This window comes from Kogia breviceps, chromosome X (genome assembly GCF_026419965.1).
Source record: "Kogia breviceps isolate mKogBre1 chromosome X, mKogBre1 haplotype 1, whole genome shotgun sequence".
NCBI lineage: Eukaryota > Metazoa > Chordata > Mammalia > Artiodactyla > Physeteridae > Kogia > Kogia breviceps.
Genome location: NC_081330.1, coordinates 971,803 through 990,560, shown reverse-complemented (window position 1 = coordinate 990,560; position 18,758 = coordinate 971,803). Strand labels below are relative to the sequence as shown.

Sequence of the window (18,758 nt, the reverse complement as noted above, 5' to 3'; positions counted from 1 at the left end):
CTCAATGTCTGACACTGAAGAAAAAACTACCAGGGATACAAAGCAGCCAAATCCAATCCTTAACCAGGAGAAAAATTCATCACTGAAAGGCACGCAGATTGGAAAGGAAGAAGGAAAACTGCCTTTATTCTGAGAAAACATGATCAATGATGAAAATCCAACAGCATCTACCAAAGAGCTACTAGAATAAGTGAGTTTAGAAAGGCTGCAGGATACAACACCTTTTACAGGAAGCTAACTCCTTCTAACTAAAGGCTTAAATGACTGTCCTAGCACTGTTTCTTCACTGATCTGAGACAAGGCCAGTAAGCCACAAAGCTCCTATTCAAGTGTTTCTCGGTTGTTTGCTCTCGTCATACAAACCCAGTTTTTTAAAAAAATTTTACCGAGGAGACCCAGTAGTGACAAGGATGTGGGAAACCAGCATTCTAGTGGGAGGGTACATTTTCTGTATAATTTGGAGAGCAATTTCACACACTGAAGCGTGAGAGCTTTACATATTTAACCAATTCTACCTCTTGTAGTCTATCTTAAGAAAACGATCATTCAGGCAAAGCTCTATATACAAGCATTCCACTGAATCATTACCTATAATATGGCAAAAATTGAAAATAATTTAAACATTCAATAATGTATCTTTTATGTATCCATTCAATAATGCTTTTGAAGAATTTTTAGAAAAAGGTTCACGTTAGAAGAAAAATATCAGGAAAAATGCTAAGCTTGCAAAATATTATTACTGTTACACATTTACTACATAAATACCACTACAAAACTAAGAAAATATTCCAAAATGTTGACAGTAGTTAATACTGAATGACATACAGGACCTATCCTCTTCCATTTCTTAAACTGTCTTCAGTTACGTTGTACTATCTGAATCACAGAACCTCCCCTCCAATTTAAGGACAAAGGCAAGAATATTTAAAGGTGCTGTGGTTGAAAATAAAGTCAGACATAGCATCGTAGCTCAGTTTTATTTTCAGTAGTTAAGAAACATTTAAGCACCCAACAGGACAAGTGAACCCTCAGCACCCAAGGGCCAGTAGAGGCAAAAGATGAGGACCCCATAATAAAGCGGCAACTACTACAGGAATCTCTGCCCTAGGAGGGATGCACTGTCTAGGAAGGGGCACAAGTTTAGACCTTAATCCCCTTCTCTAGCCCTGGCTTAGCGTGCAACAGGGGGCCCAAAGCGCTGCATGGTCCGTATCACCAGAGAAAGATGGTCAAGAAAGGAGACGATGGAAGTTTGGAGGAGGTGGGAATCTTCAGCTCTCCAGTGGCTAAAAGTGACGGAAAAAGAAAACCAAGGTGATGGTAGCAACCCCTCCAGTCCCTGGCTCTGCCCCTCTACGACACCGCAGCCGCTGCCATGTCCATTGGAGCGCCCACTAAGGCGGAGACGGCTCCAGTGCGCCGCGTCACCACCTCCCTAGATCCAACGCGGGCTATCTCCGAGTCTCCAATAGAGCGCCCCTGGTGGAGACTGGCCCGGCCACCTGCTGCCACTCCCAAGCAGCCCTTTCTAGAACTTACACCGCCAGGACGCTGCCGCTTACTGTGAGCTCCTTCCCAACAGTCCCATGGTGCAGTTCGGCATCTGGGGCCAGGGAGCCACGGGCTATCTCCGCCTCCAAGGTGGACGGGAAAGGCACACTTAGGGCGCTGATGGAGATTCGGTTAAGGCACCATCCACACGGACTGGTGCTTTGGGCCCCGTCTCAGGGCACCCTGACCAGCCTCACCCCTTTCGGGACTGCTCCCGGCCCACCGAGCACACCTGGCCCTAATCCACCCCAGCCGCCCAGGCGCCCAGCTGTCCCGCGCTCTCTTTTCTTCGCCCCCAGGCGGCCCGGGTCTCCTTCTGCTCTCATCTGTCCGCCGCAAGCCCGCCCCACAGCAGCCCCTGACTCCACCTCCTCCCCTTCGCCCCCAGGCGGCCCGGGTCTCCTGCTCTCATCTGTCCGCCGCAAGCCCGCCCCGCAGCAGCCCCTGACTCCCCCTCCTCCCCTTCGCCCCCAGGCGGCCCGGGTCTCCTGCTCTCATCTATCCGCCGCAAGCCCGCCCCGCAGCAGCCCCTGACTCCCCCTCCTCCCCTTCGCCCCCAGGCGGCCCCCGATTCATGCGTCCCTCCGTCCCACCTCCCACCGCAGGCAGCCTGCAGCCCATTCCCCACTCCGCCCTCGGGTAGGATACAATACGTGTGGCCGGCTTCCCGGCCTTCTGGCCGTGGGTGCAGGGTGTCCGCCCGGTCCCAGAGAGTGCTGTGCCGGCGCGACACACAGAGCTCCGTTGTCTGCAGCGGCAGCAGCACCCCCGCTGCAAGGGCCGCCCTTGCTCCCCATGACACCCCTGCCCCCCTGGCTGCCCAGGCCTTCAGCGCCGCCAGCCATCCTGCCTGTGCCTGCGTCCGCCTCTGCCGCCTGCATGGCTGCAGCGCTCCGCCTCCGACTCTGTCTCCAGGCTGCTGGTCTCCCCATCCGCTCTCTCCACCGAAGGCTGAAAGACAACAGCTCCTTCCAGAAGCTCCGCCCCCTTGCGCTGACGCCGTCCCTTGCGCCTGCGCAAGCAGGCCCCAATGAGGCCGAGGGGCTGCGTGGTGGGTTCCCACGGAACCGGCCCGGCTGGGGGTTCTCCAAGACTCCATTGGCCGCAGAGAAACTGAGGCTCCCTCCCAAAGCCCTGGCCCTTCGCAAACTGTGTGACGCGATTTCAACTTCCTTTTTTCTGTTTTCCTGCAGGTTTTTGACAGTGACCTTATACGACATTTTTAAACAGAAATAAGTTTTTAAACTGCCGTGAAATTTCCGATGGTGATAGTCCTGTTAGTTTTCTATTTTCCTTTGTAATCATAAGGAAGGGCAAAGAGCTGAACTGGATCACCGAAGCCTGTTGGACCTCCCCGATAATAAATCCTAAATCACCCCACTTCTCTCCACACAGTAGAATCAGTTCTTAATTTTCGATATAAATCACATCATATCATGTCCTTGCTTAAAATCCTGACAGTTTCTCATTGCTTTTGGAATCAAAACCGAACTCCTTCCTGTGTGACCTGGCTCCCGGCTCCTGCACTGCACGCTCTGCCCCCACCCGCCTGCTTCCTCACTCTGTGCAGCCTCTAGGGTCTTTTCTCTGCTCCTGACCAAGCAAGGGTGGCCTGCCCCCCTCCCCCTTTGCACTTACTCTTCCTCTCTGGAAGACTGTCCCCAGACTCCCGTGGCTGGCTCCTTCTTGCCTTTAAGATGTTAAGATCTTGAGGCGTCCCTGGTGGCGCAGTGGTTGAGAGCCCGCCTGCCGATGCAGGGGACGCGGGTTCGTGCCGCGGTCCGGGAGGATCCCACGTGCCGCGGAGCGGCCGGGCCCGTGAGCCGTGGCCGCTGAGCCTGCGCGTCCGGAGCCTCTGCTCAGCAGCGGGAGAGGCCACGACAGTGAGAGGCCCGCGTACAGGAAAAACAAACAAAAAAAGATGTTAAGATCTTGGCTACAGTGTCACCTCTGAGAGGCCTTCGGGATCACCAATCTAACATACTACCCCCAGGCACCCTTCGTCACATTTGCCCATTTCAGTTTGCTGCGTTTCTAAGAATCTGAAATTGTACCTTTGTTTCGTTCACTTCTGTTGATGTAGTCTCTGGTACACTTTCAGTGCAGTTTATGCAGTAGGTGGTTTGTTGCTTGTCGGATGAAACAGAGTATTAAGCAAGTACAAAGCTCAGTGTCTTGGGCCTAGCAATGCCACATGTAGGAAGTTACTTTACAAATATGAAACAACATATTTATTAAATTACTCACTGTAACATAACTGCTAATAAACTATTGGACACAACGCACATATCCATCAGCAGGGAACTGGTGAAATCAACTGTGGTTCATTCATACAACAGTCCTAAGCAGCAGTAAAAAGAATGACAACCTCTAATGAAAAGATTTCCAGGATATACTGTTATATGAAAATATGAAAAAAGCAGAGTGCAAACGACAACTGCACACACGCTCACAGACACACATGCTTATTGGGGCAAAAAAATAAGGAGGATGGAAAACCCTGAAACTAGTGAAAATTATCACCTATAAGGGGTTGAGATGGGTATGAGATTTCTTGTAATATATCCTTTTGTGTAGTTTTGACTTTGAACCATGCAAATATTTTATATGTTCAAAAATACGTTTGAGGGACTTCTCTGGTGGTGCAGTGGGTAAGACTCCACGCTCCCAATGCAGGGAGCCGGGGTTCGATCCCTGGTCAGGGAACTAGATCCTGCGTGCTGCAGCTGAGACCCGGCGCAGTCAAATAAACAAACAAACAAATAAATTATATATGTATATATATATATATATATATATATATATGTATATATATATATATATTTGAAAGAGTGAAAAAAAGCTAAAATTGAATATAAACAAAAGCAAATAAGCCTAACTGCATATCCAGTTGATAACAGAACCACACAGAGAATATAAGTCAGGTACCTTCCAAATTCAGCCCTCAGACTGTGCTCCCTTCATGGGATATATTCTAAGGACAGAAACACTCCGCTTTATTCCCAGTATTTATTTATGTTGTTGGCAGTGATAGTGTTGAGGTGATTGTGAAGCTAGAGTCTAAGGTAGACTCTATCTGGTAGAGGACATGAGTAAATACATCCATATATGGATGTTGTCACATCACTGTGGAATGAGGGAAGGTGAGAAAGAACTGTACTGCCAGATTGGAATTGGGGGCTGCAGTATGAACTCTTAAAAAATAGATTTCCTAGTTTTGTCCAGTGAAAGAGTCTAGAAGCAGTGAAACTCCAGTAGCAATGAACACACCCTGTACCCAGACCTTGGTTTCTCAATACCATTCTCCACTAAAAGGAACCAGAGGTCCTTGGGGAGGTGGAAGATTCTAGGTATGGGGCAGGAAAAAATACAAGATGAGCCTGGAGCACCTTGTGGTGCCAGAAAGTAAGGACATGCTTGAAAAACAAAAGGATGAGGCACGTCAAAGGGACGTGGGAGCCAACCAGAAAGAGCCAAAGCTAGAACATTTGAGTATCCAAAAGGCTATTAAACTTTTTGGAGGAGGCACCAGGGAAGGTAACATATATGTATTCACTTTAAAAGTCCATTGAGCTGTACATTGACCATTTATGCACATTACTCTATGCATGCTATAGTCCCATAAAACTCCCCCCCAAAATGACACTCTTGTATTCTAAGTTGTTGAATAAAAAAAAAAAAAAAAAAAAAGACAATGCGGGGACTTCCCCGGTGGCGCAGTGGTTGAGAGTCCGCCTGCCGATGCAGGGGATGCGGGTTCAAGCCCTGGTCCGGGAAGATCCCACATGCCGCGGAGCAACGAAGCCCGCGAGCCACAGCTACTGAGCCCTCGTGCCACAACTACTGAAGCCTGTGCGCCTAGAGCCCGTGCTCCGCAACAAGACAAGCCACCGCAGTGAGAAGTCCGCGCACCGCAGTGAAGAGTAGCCACCACTCGCCCCAGTTAGAGGAAGCCCGAGCGCAGCAACAAAGACCCAACGCAGCCAAAAATAAATAAATCAATAAATTGATTGATTGATTGATTGATTTAAAAAACAAACAAAGAAACAATGTGTCCACCATGACAATTGTGAAAAGGGAAAGCTCTTTATAGAGAAATGCCAACTAAAAATTGTAGAAAGAAAGAAAGCATGAGAAAACCACCATTTTGCAGCCACCAATGCAATTCATCCAGTTGGGGATCATCCTTGGACGGTAAAACCGTTAGATAAAGGTTGTTGGGGAAAAGATAGCCACTGGGTCTCATGGTGTCACCCAGATTACTTGTGCATTAGGGAGGGAAAATGCAACTTTACTAGGGAGACACCAGGTGATCAAACCACCAGGTGATCAAACCGAGCCTCCCTAACAGTGGGCAGCCCGGCCCCCTGCCCCTCCTGGCCCTGCGCGGGGAGGGAGAAGGACACAGCCTGCCCTGGGCGGTACTGTCCTCAAAACACCTAAGCTGAAGAATCTAACCAGGAAGGAAGCGGGCAAAGCCAGACTGGGACTTTCTACAAGGCGAGGGCCCTGGACTCTTCCGAAAATACCGTTGCCTGATTGCCCGCGGAGGAGGGAGGGTTGGGAGAAGCAAAGTCGGCCACTTCCTGTCGTTAAAAGCCTGGCCCACCGTCTTGCCCTCCAGTGCCGGGCACACGTGCGGACGCAGGTGCCAGGCGGGAGGGAACTGTGTCTTCCAGTCCCCGTGCCGCCAGCAACTGGGACATGCACTAAAAGAATGACAGGAGGCTTGTGCAGGGGAGCCGGGCATGGCCTCAGAGTCACAGCCCTCGGAGACAGGACTGGATGAGCCACAGACATGGGCGCAAATAACAGAAATGGCGGGGAAGGTGGACAGGCTCCCCAGGGAGTGACATGGAGAAGGGGTCCGGGGATGGAGTCTCGGGGCCCCCCGACAGTGAGAGATGGGGGTGTTGGGGGAGAACCGGCAAAGGAGCCAGAGGAGCGAGCCACCAAGTGGAAGGAAAAGCGGAGAGGGCGGCAGCAGAGGTGGCCAGGGGCAGGTCCCCAGGAACTCGGGGAGGCTGCTCTGGCTGGGCCCTGGAGGGGGACAGGGGCGACGGTCTCTCCTGCAGGCTTTTCAAGACCCAGAGGGCTGAGGCCGCCACGGCTGTCACGTCTGCTGCTGGCAGGGCCTGGCACGGCTGAGCAGCACCTGTCCCACCTGCCGGAGCTGGTGAGGCCCGGTCTCGCCCAGGCCTGCGGGGAAAGCCTGCAAGGCGCAAATTGTGGGCACGGCGGATCTGTCGCCTGGGCACTTCCAACTCCATGAGCCCCACCCCAAAAGAAACGCTGCTTCCCTGCGAGCCTGCCCCGCCTCCTGTGTGCCCGTGGGAAACGGCACCACAGGCACCATTCCAGGTGCCAGACCATTTCTGTCTGACAGGCCACTTCGGCTGGGCCCTTCGCTCATCCTGCCGTGTCCTAGCGGCACTGCGACCAGCACAGAGACTGGGAACTGCACCGCGGCCCTGGGGGTCAGCGGCGGTCCTGAGGACCCTCCGCGAGGAGTGGACAGCAGGTCTCGGGGCCCTACCGCGGCCAGGGGCCAGGGGGCAACAGGTGGGTCGGCACCCACCTCCGGGGCAGGGGTACAGGGCCCGCGATAAACATTCCGGCCCCTGTGGAAGGATCTCAGCATTTGGAGCCTGCAGTGTACCTCTAAGGGCAAAGGCGGGGTGCAGCCTGCGGCCATTCCGTCTTCACGTGCAGTCGCCCGTCTCCTCTCACGATGGCACGGGCTCGGAGCAGAGCCTCCCTGGCCCCTTTCCACCCGGGCCTCCCGTCTCTCATGCCGGCAGCATCTTCTCCCCCTCCATCTTCCTCCCCGGCCCTGTCCCTGCATAGCTCCACCCTGCTGCGCAGACAAGCCTCCGGGAGCAGGGGTCCGCGGTCACGGTCGGCGCTGCCGGCGACCTTCTTGCTACTGGGGCGAGAGGAGGCACCACTAGCCCCCCCCACCTTCCTGGAGGGGCGTTCTTGGCCTCTGACACCTCCCTGGAGGGGCGTTCTTGGCCTCTGACACCTAGCTCTCCCTGCGGCCTCCACAGCGTCTCCAGCTGGTGAAGTCTCTTACGGGCCAGTCCTCTCCCCCGTTTACGCCACGCTCCCAGGGAAGCCGTCTCATCCGTCCTTACGGCATCTAGGACATCGTGTCCACAGGCCGCTCCCGAACGCCACGGAAGGCTGCACGGGGCTGTGGAATCAGACCGGGTCCGGATCCCAGTAGTTCTGTCAGCGAGGCGCCTACCATACACCCTGAAGACACCACTCCTGTCTCCCTGTCCAGCCTGATCTACCCGCCGCCGACTTCCTGACCCCCCTGTGCAACTGCCCAGCACATGGCTTTGTCACCCCCAAGCCGGGAGGCACTGGCACAAGGGACTCAACCACCACCCGCAGGGTCTGTCTGCAGCATGCGTGTGCGTGTGTCACTGCCCTGCACTGCACCGGCCAGCCCTCCCCGAGGAGCTGGCCTTCGCTGAGAATCTCGCTCGCCGGCCCAAGCCCACCCCAGCCCCTGCCAAAATGATGGAGGCACCACCCGGTTCTGACCAACGAAAGGACAGCGTTTATTTGCTGGGGGCATCTGAGAAAGAAGCTACGCTACAGGTCGGGAAGGTGCTCCTTGCTGGCTGTGCTCGAGGGATTTGGTGGAAGCTGCAGGCAACCATCTTCTGATCCTGAGGCAGAGGCCTGGGGCGAAGCAGACGCTGCAGAGTGCAGAGGGGAGGTAGGAAGAAACTGGGTATTTGGTGAAACTGTTTATCTGCTGCTAATATCCCTGGACTTCTCAGTTTCGTAAACCAACACGTTTCCTTTATTGCTTAAACCAACTTCCTCTACGGTTAAATCAATTACTGGAAACCAAAAGCCGCCCAGCTAATACAGTTCCTTTCAGATCAAAGTCTCACATTCACCTCTAGTGTGACTGGAAGTGTCAGTATAACCCTTCCTGAGGGAAGAGAAATGAGAGTGTAGGCAAGTCTGTCACCCGGGCCCCGCGGCCTTCCGTCTGTTCTTCAAAGCCTTTGGCCGCCAGGCCTCTGTCCGTCCTCCCAGCCCAGGACCGGCGCTCACACCACGAGGCCCAGGCAGGAGGGCGGCCCAGGCGCCTCGATGATGTCTAGGGCCCACCCGCCGGCGGCTTCGGACCCCCGCCCCCCGAGGTTCCTTGGCAGGCAGCGAGTGGCGTGCACAGTGAAAGTCCCCGTACACACGCGGCAGGGGAAGGGTCTACTTTCACGCTGTGGGCGAGCGCAGGGTGCAGGGGCCTGGCTGAGTAACCTTGAGCCCATCACCTGTCCTCCCTAAGGGTGCCCAGAGAAAAGCTGCGACACTAAAGGCCGGGGCACCCCATCTCTGGGCCACGCTTGGCCATCCCTCAGCTTTTGGCCTCACTTTGTATCTGGGACACAAGGGGGAGGATGGCCGCGGCCTCTCGACCCCGGGGGGTTGGGGGTAAAGGAAGCTGACTGAGGTCTAAGGAGTGGCCCTCACTGTGCAGAGTCAGTGGCTGGGGACCGACACGGCACAGGGACTTGCCTAAGGTAACACACCCCAGAGCTGGGTGCCGTCCCAGAGCCCCCAGCACGCTTTCCCTTCATCGAGTGCACGCTGGTGGCAGCAGCTTGAGGGGGCCCAAGGCCGGCTGTCACTTGACCTGCCAATGTCGGACCTGCCAGAGGTGAGGTGACAGGGCTGGGCAGCAGGCCTGGAAACGTATCGCTCGAGGGTTTATCCTCAGTGGGCTGAACATGGACTGCCGAAGCCCACCCCTCCGAACCCTTGTAAACAACCCTCTCGCCCTGAGGCACTTCTAGAAGCTGGCTGCACTCGGATTGTGGCTCTCCCACTTCAGCACTAGCGCCAAACGTGGGAGCAAACCCAGGTCAAGAGCCGGACACAGGTACCCGCGTACCTGCCAGCTAGTATTATGAGCCGAATTGCAACACGAGAACACATTTAATGCTACATGCAGCTTGTGGCCTGGCCCAGCTCCTCCCCACACTCCGAGAATCCTACTTGGAGAACCCCTTCTCCATAGCCTCAGTCACTTCAGGGTGCAGGAAGCGGCCAGCCAAGCGTTCGATGTCATCCAGCGTCAGGCGGCTCAGGGACCTCTCATAATCCTGAGGAGAGAGGGCCCGGAGGACTCAGCGACACGGGTCGGGGGGACGCTGGGACAGGGGCAGGGGCTGCGGGCGGCTGGGAGGGGCGGGGAAGTCCCACGCCGCGCTGCTCACCCGCTGGAGCTGGTCCAGGACTCTGCTGGCATCTGCGGCGCTGAAGTGACGGGCCAGGACTTTGGAGATTAGAGGCCAGGCGGCCGGGGGTGAGGGCGGGGCCTCGGCCACTGTCCGCGCGCTGCTTTCTTCCAGTAACACCTTCTCCAGAGGTTTGACCACTAGATTGAGCTTGGAATTGGGCCCAATGCTGTAATCGGTGAGTCTTTTCCCATCTGCCCGAGAGAGATTGATGGAGCTGTGGCCCACGGTGGTGGGAAAGGCCGCGGCATCCGGCTGAGGATGCAGCCTCCCCTGGGGTCAAGTGGCCAGAGCCCCCTCCACTCCACTGCTGCCCGGGGTCGGCCCGGACGCCCCGTCCCCTGACTTCCCGCGGGGCTCCCCGGGCGTCTCCTCTCCCCGGTTACCTGCCAGGGCCTTGCCCTTGAACAGCAGCCGCTGCTGGCGGACGGGGACGTTCAGCCTCTCGGAGACCAGATGCTTCAGCGTAGACACCAGCTCGTCCTCCGACACCTGGCCGGGCCGAGGGAGAGAGGCAGGCCGTGAGGCCGCAGCCCCCGCGGAGGGCGGCTCTCCTGGCTTCCTCTGCGCGGCCTGCCCGCCCGGTCCGTCCCCCGCCCTCGGCCCGGCCCTGCGCCCGGGGGCCAACCGCGTGAGCCGGCACGGCGGCGGGGCCCGGCGACGCTATACCTGCAGGTTACACTCGCGGCCCTGGAGCGCCTTCACTGTTAGCTGCATGGCGGCCACGGCGGCGTCCACTCCGGCCCTTACGAAGCCCTACAGCCCCCCGCCGCGCGCCGCCGCCCCGGGCGCGCGCCAGAACCAACTACAACTGCCGGAAGTCGCGCGAGCGGCGCGCCCGGCGTCGCGGCCCCGCCCCCCGTGTCGCGTTCCCCCGCACCTCCCCGCCCACCGCCGGCGCACGGGGACCGGCCCGGACCCGGAGCCCGCGGGGATGAAAAGGGGCGGAGGAACTAGTCGGGCCTGGTCGGCGGAGTCGGGAGCTGGGACTCGGGGGAGAAGGCGGGCCAGGGGTTCGCTCGCCCCCCCCCCCCCCCCCCGCTCACTGCCCGCGGGCGGAACAGGTCAGCGCCGAGGCCGATTCCCTGCCTCTCAGGAGTCCGCCGATGACCCGGCCCTGCAGAGCTCTCGCCCCGCGGCCCGCGGGCCTCCTGCTGCCTCTTTCTAGTCGGCCTGCGGAAAAGCAGCTGAGCTTGGGAGCGGGCGGGGGAGCCAATCCTCCGCTCTCATCTTCCCACCGCTCCTTCTAGAACAGAGGCCCAACTCTCAGAGGGGGTGCATGGGGAAGGAGGGCTGAGAGAGAAAGCCTGGGCAGAGGTCACCGTGTCACCCAAGCCAGCCCTCCACCCTGGCCCACACCCAGCCACACCCTTCCTTCCCCCACCTGCAGGCCTCAGAGGACCCCAAAGACTGGAAGGGACCCAAGCTTGCTTCTCTCTTTTATTGAAATATATTTTCTAGGCAGTGCCCACCTACTGAACTCAGCGTGGCCTCTTTGGCACTGAAAGCTGGAGAATAAAAAACGAGTACAAAAAATAAGCCTGGACTTTTCTGAGTGCATAGTGCATGAGAACTAAAGGCCTTTGGTACACAAGAACTGTGGGGACCGTGGGTGGAGGCTGGGGGCTGGGGTGGCGAAAGCTTGACCCGGGGTGGCCTCAGGGAACTGAACACACACTGCTATAGATGAAGTGGCCGGTAACTAGGGCCAGCATCTCTGAGGTGCCACTCAGTGCCACCAGGAAGGGGGCCTGGGAGGCATAGTCGGCCTGAAGGCGGCGGAGGGACAGCTGCAGCACGGCCAAGGCCAGCAGGCTGTTCTGCACCCCGACCTCGATGCTGACAGTCCGACGCTGAGCCACTGGCAGCTTCAGGCACGTGGCCAGGCAGTAACCCACCAGGAGGCCAACCGGGGGCACCGTGAGGCCCACCAGCACAATGGGCAGCCTGACACCCGCCAGGATGAAGACCCCCATGTGGTAGGCCAGGAAGAGGCCGCCCAGGAGCAGCACGAAGCTGAAGGGCTTGATGACTTGCAGCAGCAGCTGTGAGAACTTGGGGAGCTTGGACTTGATGACCACGCCTGCCGCTATGGGGATGGCGATGAACAGCAGGGTCCCCAGGATCTTGGAGATGGGCACGTGCAGTGTTTCGTGGATGCTGAGCAGGCGGCTGTAGACGGCTGAGGACAGCGGCAGGAAACCGGTGGCAGCCACTGTTGAGATGAAAGTCATGGAGATGGCCAGGGTGACGTCCCCCCCAAGGAGGAGGCTGAAGAGGTAGCTCCCCCCGCCGCCAGGCGACGAGCAAGTGATGATGAGGCCCAGGGCCAGGGCCTTGGGCAGCATGAAGACCTTAGCCATCAGAAAAGCACAGAAAGGCATAACCAGAAACTGGCCCAGGAGGCCCAGCAGCATGGGCTGGGGGCTCTGCAGGAGCCCCTTCAGAACCTCGAGCTCTACTTTGCACCCGAATGAACACTTGTTGACGAAGATAAGAGGCAGGAGCAAGTAGAGCACCGGGCTCTCTGAGAAGTGGGCCAAGTCAGTGCCAAGGGTGGCAGGGGTGTCTTCGGCGCGTGCGACCTTGATGCAGAAATCTCTCCGCTCCTCGAGCAGCGCAGGCGGGGCCTCACGGGGCTCCAGGAGCTGCAGGTGGAGCGGCGCTAGCCCAGGCAGGCCCGAGTGGATGCTCACCACGAAGCCGCCCCCGCCGGCCCAGGCTGTGGCGCTCACATTCTTGACGGCCAGCACCTCTGTGTCCAGGGAGGTGACCCTCAGCACAGGGCCGGGCCCCGTCCCGTTGCCCTGGCCCGGGTACTGGCTCGAGACCACGATGATGCCCTCGCTCTCCTCTGGGAACTCAAACTCCGTCACGGAGCCATCCCCAATGCTCAAGTAGCGGCGCCCGGTCAGGGGCGCGGCACGGCCCACCGCCGTGCTAAGACAGGCGCTGGCTGTGCCCCGTGCCCCCCAGAGCACGCTGGCAAGCAGCAGGCTGGCCCTGAGCACACCCAGGGGCCCTGTGCAAACACTGCCCCCTCCCGGGCCCGGCCACCTCACGGAGCTGCACCTGCCCCTGCTAAACGCCATGGCTCCTCCCGAAAGATGGGGCGCCGGGGCCCCCTGCAGCTTAGGAGAGCAGCTCTGCCGGTGCCGTCGGGCCGTCCTGAGAAGGGTCCATGGGCAAGGCCTGGCCCTGTGCTGCCTTTCTTGATGGCAGAGCTCTTCCTGAGGAGAGAAGGGACACGGAGAGGTAGGTGGCTGGTGAGGGTGAGCAGCTGTGAGCCCAGGAGCGCAGGATCTGGAAGCCCGCTGTCCGGAGACTCGGCAGGGCCCCTTGCCGCAAGCCTGGGGATGGAAACGGAAGGCCTAGTGCTGGCCCTTGAGTGCCATTCGGCTGCCCCCTCCCCGGTCACGGCTGCCCCAAGCTTCCCGCCCCTCACCCAGAGGGGCCACCTACAGCTCGGAGTTCGCCTTCAGCCCGCTGATCTGCGCACATTTCCCTGGGTTTGCCCACCGCAGTGACCACCTGGAGATGTCCCGATACCAGGGGATCTGGGAGAGCCACCCTCAATCCTGTCACCACTAGCCTGTGCCCCAGCTGCTTTCAGACGCAGCTCGAAGTACCACAGCCGGGACGAAATCTCTGACGGACTGCCCAGGGATGCCAAGGAAGCAGGCCCGCTGAGAGCAGGTTAGGGCGTTTGAGTGTCACCTGCCAGGCAGAGAGCAGCCGGCAAAGCGTGGGGCGGTGGGTGGCCACCAGGCCAAAGGCCCCAGGGGCTGATGTTCACCATTGACACGTGAACGGCGTTGCTGTGCATGGCCACCAGGCCTCCCTTCCTGCTGACAGGGCTGAGATGGGGGTTCTGGGAGGGAACAGGTCCCCTCTCCCCAGGGGAGTCGCCGGAAGGGGCAGCAGGAAGGGGTCAGATAGGGCCACGTGTCCACTGGGGGTCCTCCTCCTTCTGTCAGAGCCCCCGCTCCCCTGGCAGTCGCAGAATTTGAGCTCCTAGAGCCGCTGAGCCACACCTGAGGGGCTCTGCTCGAAGCCCAGGGACTCCTCCCCCGCCTGCATGTGCCCCAGCAGGGCCTGGAACCGCCAGTGAGAGGAGTGTTTCTAGGGGGGCAGGGCGCCTCGGGCGCCGAGAAGGCCGCTTGTCTCCTTCCGCTCTTCTCGACCTGGGCAGCCAGCAGCCTACTGCCACAGCAGCTGCGGGAACGGGAGCAACGGGGGACGCGGTGAGCTTTCACCATCACTGTTGACTGACTCCCATCCTGCGCTGTCCCAGTCTTGGAAGAGGCCCCTGCTTCTCTACATCCTACCAGGGTTGGGTGCTGGCCCTGCCCCCCGATGCCGGGGGGAGCAGGGCAAGTAGGTGGTGAGGTTCTGCTCTGCCGCCCCGGGATGCCACGGCCTCTCCTGGCTTGGGGTTTGCGTCGCTTACCCTGGAGGCCTTGATGCAGCCCTGAGTCCCGCCACTGAAGAGGGAGGCAGGAGAAGCAGAGGGACTCACGGGGGAAAGATGAAGGCACCCGGTACTGAGGCCACCGGGGAGCTGTGAACCAGTTCAGAGGGAGAGGAGGCGACGGGCCATCCACCCCGTCCCGTCAGTACCGCTAGCGGCTTCGAGTCACCGCGTGAGGGGTCTGGCCCCGATCCCCACTATTTCTGCTTGAGGTGCCGTTCGAGTTTGGGCAGACGCGCCGCTAGGCAGGCGACGGAAGCCCGGGCCGGCGGCTTTTTTCACACGGGCCGAGCGTTCGGCGTCGGGGCAGTTGGCAGTGCTGACCCGGGTCTCCTCCCCACCTGGGAGTCCGGGAGTTGTCGGATGGGGCACAATCAGAGCTCGGGCAGGAATCGGGGAGGGAGGGGAGGAGGTGCGCGCCGCCGCCGGGTTCGCGCTGCAACCCCACAGCCGGCAGAGCGGCGGCTCGCCCGGGCGGTCCCGGGCTCTGTCACGCCACTCCCGGTGCCCGCGGCCGCGCCAGGCCTCACGAACGCGCGGTGGTGGCCCTTCCCCGGCCGGGGCCAGAAGCCGCCTTCCAACCGCCCTCCCCGGACCGAGGCTCTCACCTGCCTCCGCGGCCCGGAAGCTCGGCGCCGGCGCCAGCCCGGCGGGCGGACGCCTGCGAGCTCGGCCCGCCGGGGCCCCGCCCCGAGCCGACGAACCCCCCCGCCCACCCCGCGGCGGCCTCCTCACCTCTCGCAGCCCGGGCGGGTCCCGACCGGATGTGGCGTGTCTGGGAGCGACGAGGTGGCGCGCGTGCCGGCTTGGCAGCCTTCCGGTTGGTCGGCGCCGGGTGCGGACTCGTGTGGCCGCCGGGTCGCGAGTCCCAGCCTTCTGTGGTCGCCGCCGGGGCGACTCGCTCCGGGTAGGCACCGCAGTCATTCCCAAACACGCTGCGACCTCTGGGGTCACTGGGACACAGGCTTAGACGTTAGCCGAGCTGGGACGCCCGAGGGCCGCTGCTAGTGGCGGGAGGCCGGGGTCAGGGTTTCGGCCACGCTCCTGCTCAGTGCGCCCCGCCCTGTAGCCCGAGAGCCGAGTCCGACCGACCCAGACTCCGGCGCCCAGGCTCGGCCTGTCCCACCTTCCTTCGTTCAAGCGTCGACCGAGCGCCTGTTTCCACACTGTGTAGTATCAGTGAACTTTTCAACCTCTCAGCACTATTGGGGGCCACCAGCAAGGTCCGGAGGCTTCACGGAAAAGAAATGCACACACATGGCATAAGGAAGGGCCAAAAGGCGGGGAGGATGTGGAATGTGGACATGGGAAGACAGTACGCAGCAAGCGTAGAATCACGGGGATTTGCGTGTTCCCAGAGGCTGCTGGGCGGCTGCAGTGAGGAGGCAGGACGATGGCTATAGCCACCGCTCTGGGGGACCTCGTCAGGGCTGTGATGGAGGCCAGTGGCGCCCGACTTGCAGGTTCTCGCCCCCAGGAGGTTCGTAGGACACATCACAGAGAATGTCCAAAAAGACCCGTAGCATCTCTTCTATTTAATTTTTCCAATAAATAAGTGTAATCATTTAAATAAAAGCCTATTAATTTTAATTTAGCCTTATTTAAATACATTTTACTTATTTAAAAATTCTAGTTGTGTACGTGCGCTATAAAGTTCAGCTTAGTACATGCGTGTGACATGTAAGCAGACACACACATGGTGAGGGTACACATTCAGGGTTTGATTTATGTCAATGATCCAGAAACATTCAGAGGCCAAAGCTCTAGGCTGTTCTTCAGCCTCAGTTCATAAGCCATTTGTGTGTGTGGACTTGGTGTCCCAGAAAGTCTGTACTGTCCCTCTCAAATGGGTTGAGGTGTCCCGACGGAAGCAGGCTGGCACAGGTGAGAGGGCCGAGCTTGGCACATGCTGTGTTGAAGACTGCAGTTTGCAAGAGAGCAGCGGTGCTGTTGCCGTCTGAGGATGGGGTAAAAATAAAACTGGCCAGAGGGAGCTGGGGGATGGGTCAGCTGGAAGAACTGGGGATGGAAAACCTAAAAGATGTGTTCGCTCTTGAGGAAACCTGTGTTTTTATATTCCAACTGGACGGGGATCGGTGCCAGGGGTCAAGGAGAGCAAATGTAGTTAGAGTGGGCTGGTGGGCTGTCCGACGTGAGGGAATTCAGAGGCCTTCCCTGCAGGAAAAAAGGGGTGGCTAAATTAAAGACAAGAGAATGTTTGTAGTTAGCTTAGGGGATCAATCATGTACCCTAGAAGAGAAGGAAGGTCTCTACGAATCAGTCAAGGATATCTAGTTCCAAAAGAGAAGTCATCTGGACCGATAGAAGAGATGGCACAAACGATAGTGACAGCTAAAAGAACATCCGTGCGCTTGAGGTGGGAGACCTGCCACCGTCCTGCTAACAGGGTCACAGTGATGACCCTGAAAAGTGTGCCTACCTCCTGCTCTGCAGGCAGGGGCCTCCGAGTAGACCGTGTGATAAGTCAGCATGCATGGAAGCCGTATTCTATACAAGCACAAGTACGGGATGCATTTGGTATTTACCGGGAAATGTAGTGACAACTGGCGTTTTTGAAAGCCCAGCAACAGGTCACGGCCCCCGAGTTTTCTTTGGGGGGCCATCCCTAATCCATTCTCGGCACACAAGGTTTGCATGAGGATGACCCCAACACTGGCCTCTGGGGTGGGCACAGGCCCAGAGGTAGCCAATCAGAGCCACACAGGTTGAGGCAAGGATAAACCCGTAAACCGATCTGGACCGATGAGAGGTAGTTCCCGGGGACGCAGACTGGAACGACTGGGAAGGTGGGAGCTCTTTTCTTGCTGGGGTTGCTAACCTGGGACATCTACTGTCACTCCCCCCGCCTGGGGAAGCCAGCATGTTTGAAAAGGATGCAAACACAAACAAAAGCGGAGCCAAGAGATGGAGAGCCTGTATCCCAAGGACATTACTGGAGCTGGAATCACCCATGGGCGTTGGGGTCTGTTACAGGAACATTAAGCCTCCCTCCCCTGTCATTATGTATTTATTTTTGCATATGCCAGTTGAGTTGGGACCCTGTCACTTGTAACTGACGATGTCTTAACTCCCGAGGGTAGGCCTGGGGGACAAAACCCTGGCGGAAGAGGACCGCGGGACGTAGAAAGACGTACCTCCGCTTTGGAAGGTCGGGCGGGCTGCATTCCACACCACTGTCGGCATCCTACCTGCGTTGGGCCACGTGGGGGATAAAGCTGGCCTGCCGTTTCCATCTGTGCGACTCTGCACGCAGCGAAGGTCTGGGACGGGTCCACTGGGTCAGCAGTTGTGGAAGAGGCACGTCCCAGCCTTGTGGTGTGGCCCTTCGCCGAGATGCGTTTCACTTGGGGCGAGCGACTAACCTTGTGGGGCCCTGTTCATCTGGCTTCTAACGTCCCAGCTCCCGGGAAAGTCTCGTGAGCACACCAGGGAGCGTTTATCTTCCATAAACGGGGCTCACCAGCAACCAGCAGCACTTGCTCGCTAGGGTGTACAAATGAAACGCCGGCCACACGTTGATCACTGTGGCAGCCCCACTGGGTACATCTAGATGCATCAGACTAGTCTCTCTCCTTTGGAGGATGTTGAAAATGTCCACCATAGAAGGTTCAAGAAGTGAACACACGTATGATACTATAGTGGTAAGTACTCGTCATTATAAACACTGTCAAACGCACAGACTGTACGACACCGAGAGGGAAGCCTGATGTCCACCCTGGGCTTTGGGTGGTGATGACGTGTCAGTGGAGGCTGGGTACGTGGGAACCCTGGACTTGCTGTCCAACTTTGCTGGGAACCTAAAACTGCTTTAAAACAGGAAGTCTGTTTAAAAATGAAGACACATAAAGCTCCCGGCACACGGTCAGGCCGCGTTTCAGCTCCTGTGAACACCGTCTCCCAGGTAAGCAATCCTGGCCCTCCTCACGTCTCCACTTCCTGATCCTTCGGCAGCCGTGGCTATGGCCTCACCACCACAGCTTCTCCTCCCGGGCCGTCCCTCGCCTCTCTCTCCTCTTCTGCCACCTCCTTAAATACTTTCATTTCCTGATGCCGTGTCCACAACTCTCACGGCGCCTAACCCCTAGAGGGGGGACTCGCAAGTCCGCTGCCCCCGCCACGGCCCCCTCGAGCCTGCCTGGCCGGCGCCCCGATTCCTCCATCTGGGAAGTCCCAAACGCCTTCTCTCCTTTTTGTGACCCCAGAGCATTTTCCAGAAAACTCCTTGCAGTTTCTTGCTCGTTCTCACCCCTTGCAGGGAAATATAACTGCAATCTGGGAGAAATGCCAAATAGCCCATGTGACTCGGCCTCTTGCTGGCCTGATTTCAAAGGCATCTAACGCTGACGCTGTGGGGGAGACACGCTAGCTCTTGCGGGGGGGCTGGGGGGGAGCTCCTGGGTTGGTTTCAATCCCCATCCCCGTCCCTACAGGCCTGCGCCGTTGTCTAA

General features: G+C 58.2%; 3 protein-coding genes across 7 annotated transcripts; all 3 read right to left on the bottom strand.

Annotated features, from left to right (window-relative positions):
- Nucleotides 1-958: 958 nt before the first annotated feature.
- On the bottom strand, nt 959-2,544 carry LAGE3 (L antigen family member 3). The gene is made up of 3 exons (XM_059049862.2): nt 2,200-2,544; nt 1,540-1,668; nt 959-1,286 (listed from the first exon to the last, which is right to left on the bottom strand). Exons 1-3 carry the CDS (start codon nt 2,481-2,483, stop codon nt 1,172-1,174), a joined length of 528 nt encoding a protein of 175 aa, XP_058905845.2. The 5' UTR covers nt 2,484-2,544; the 3' UTR covers nt 959-1,171.
- A 5,555-nt stretch (nt 2,545-8,099) lies between these two features.
- UBL4A (ubiquitin like 4A) lies at nt 8,100-10,684 on the bottom strand. 2 transcript variants are annotated; one of them, XM_059049865.2, is made up of 5 exons: nt 10,488-10,654; nt 10,205-10,310; nt 9,798-10,012; nt 9,577-9,683; nt 8,100-8,264 (listed from the first exon to the last, which is right to left on the bottom strand). In XM_059049865.2, the coding sequence occupies exons 1-5, from the start codon at nt 10,533-10,535 to the stop codon at nt 8,153-8,155; spliced, it is 588 nt and encodes a 195-aa protein (XP_058905848.1). In that variant the 5' UTR covers nt 10,536-10,654; the 3' UTR covers nt 8,100-8,152. The 2 variants fall into 2 exon arrangements, with proteins under 2 accessions (XP_058905848.1, XP_058905849.1); XM_059049866.2 differs by lacking the exon at nt 8,100-8,264 and having other exon boundaries at nt 9,498-9,683; nt 10,488-10,684.
- A 560-nt stretch (nt 10,685-11,244) lies between these two features.
- SLC10A3 (solute carrier family 10 member 3) lies at nt 11,245-18,756 on the bottom strand. Of its 4 annotated transcripts, XM_067022861.1 has the most exons (3): nt 17,445-18,756; nt 15,025-15,521; nt 11,245-13,168 (listed from the first exon to the last, which is right to left on the bottom strand). In XM_067022861.1, the coding sequence occupies exons 2-3, from the start codon at nt 15,211-15,213 to the stop codon at nt 11,477-11,479; spliced, it is 1,881 nt and encodes a 626-aa protein (XP_066878962.1). In that variant the 5' UTR covers nt 15,214-15,521; nt 17,445-18,756; the 3' UTR covers nt 11,245-11,476. The 4 variants fall into 4 exon arrangements, with proteins under 4 accessions (XP_066878962.1, XP_058905830.1, XP_058905833.1 ...); XM_059049847.2 differs by lacking the exon at nt 17,445-18,756 and having other exon boundaries at nt 11,245-13,048; nt 15,025-15,737; XM_059049850.2 differs by lacking the exons at nt 15,025-15,521; nt 17,445-18,756 and adding an exon at nt 14,898-14,970 and having other exon boundaries at nt 11,245-13,048.
- Nucleotides 18,757-18,758: the final 2 nt, after the last annotated feature.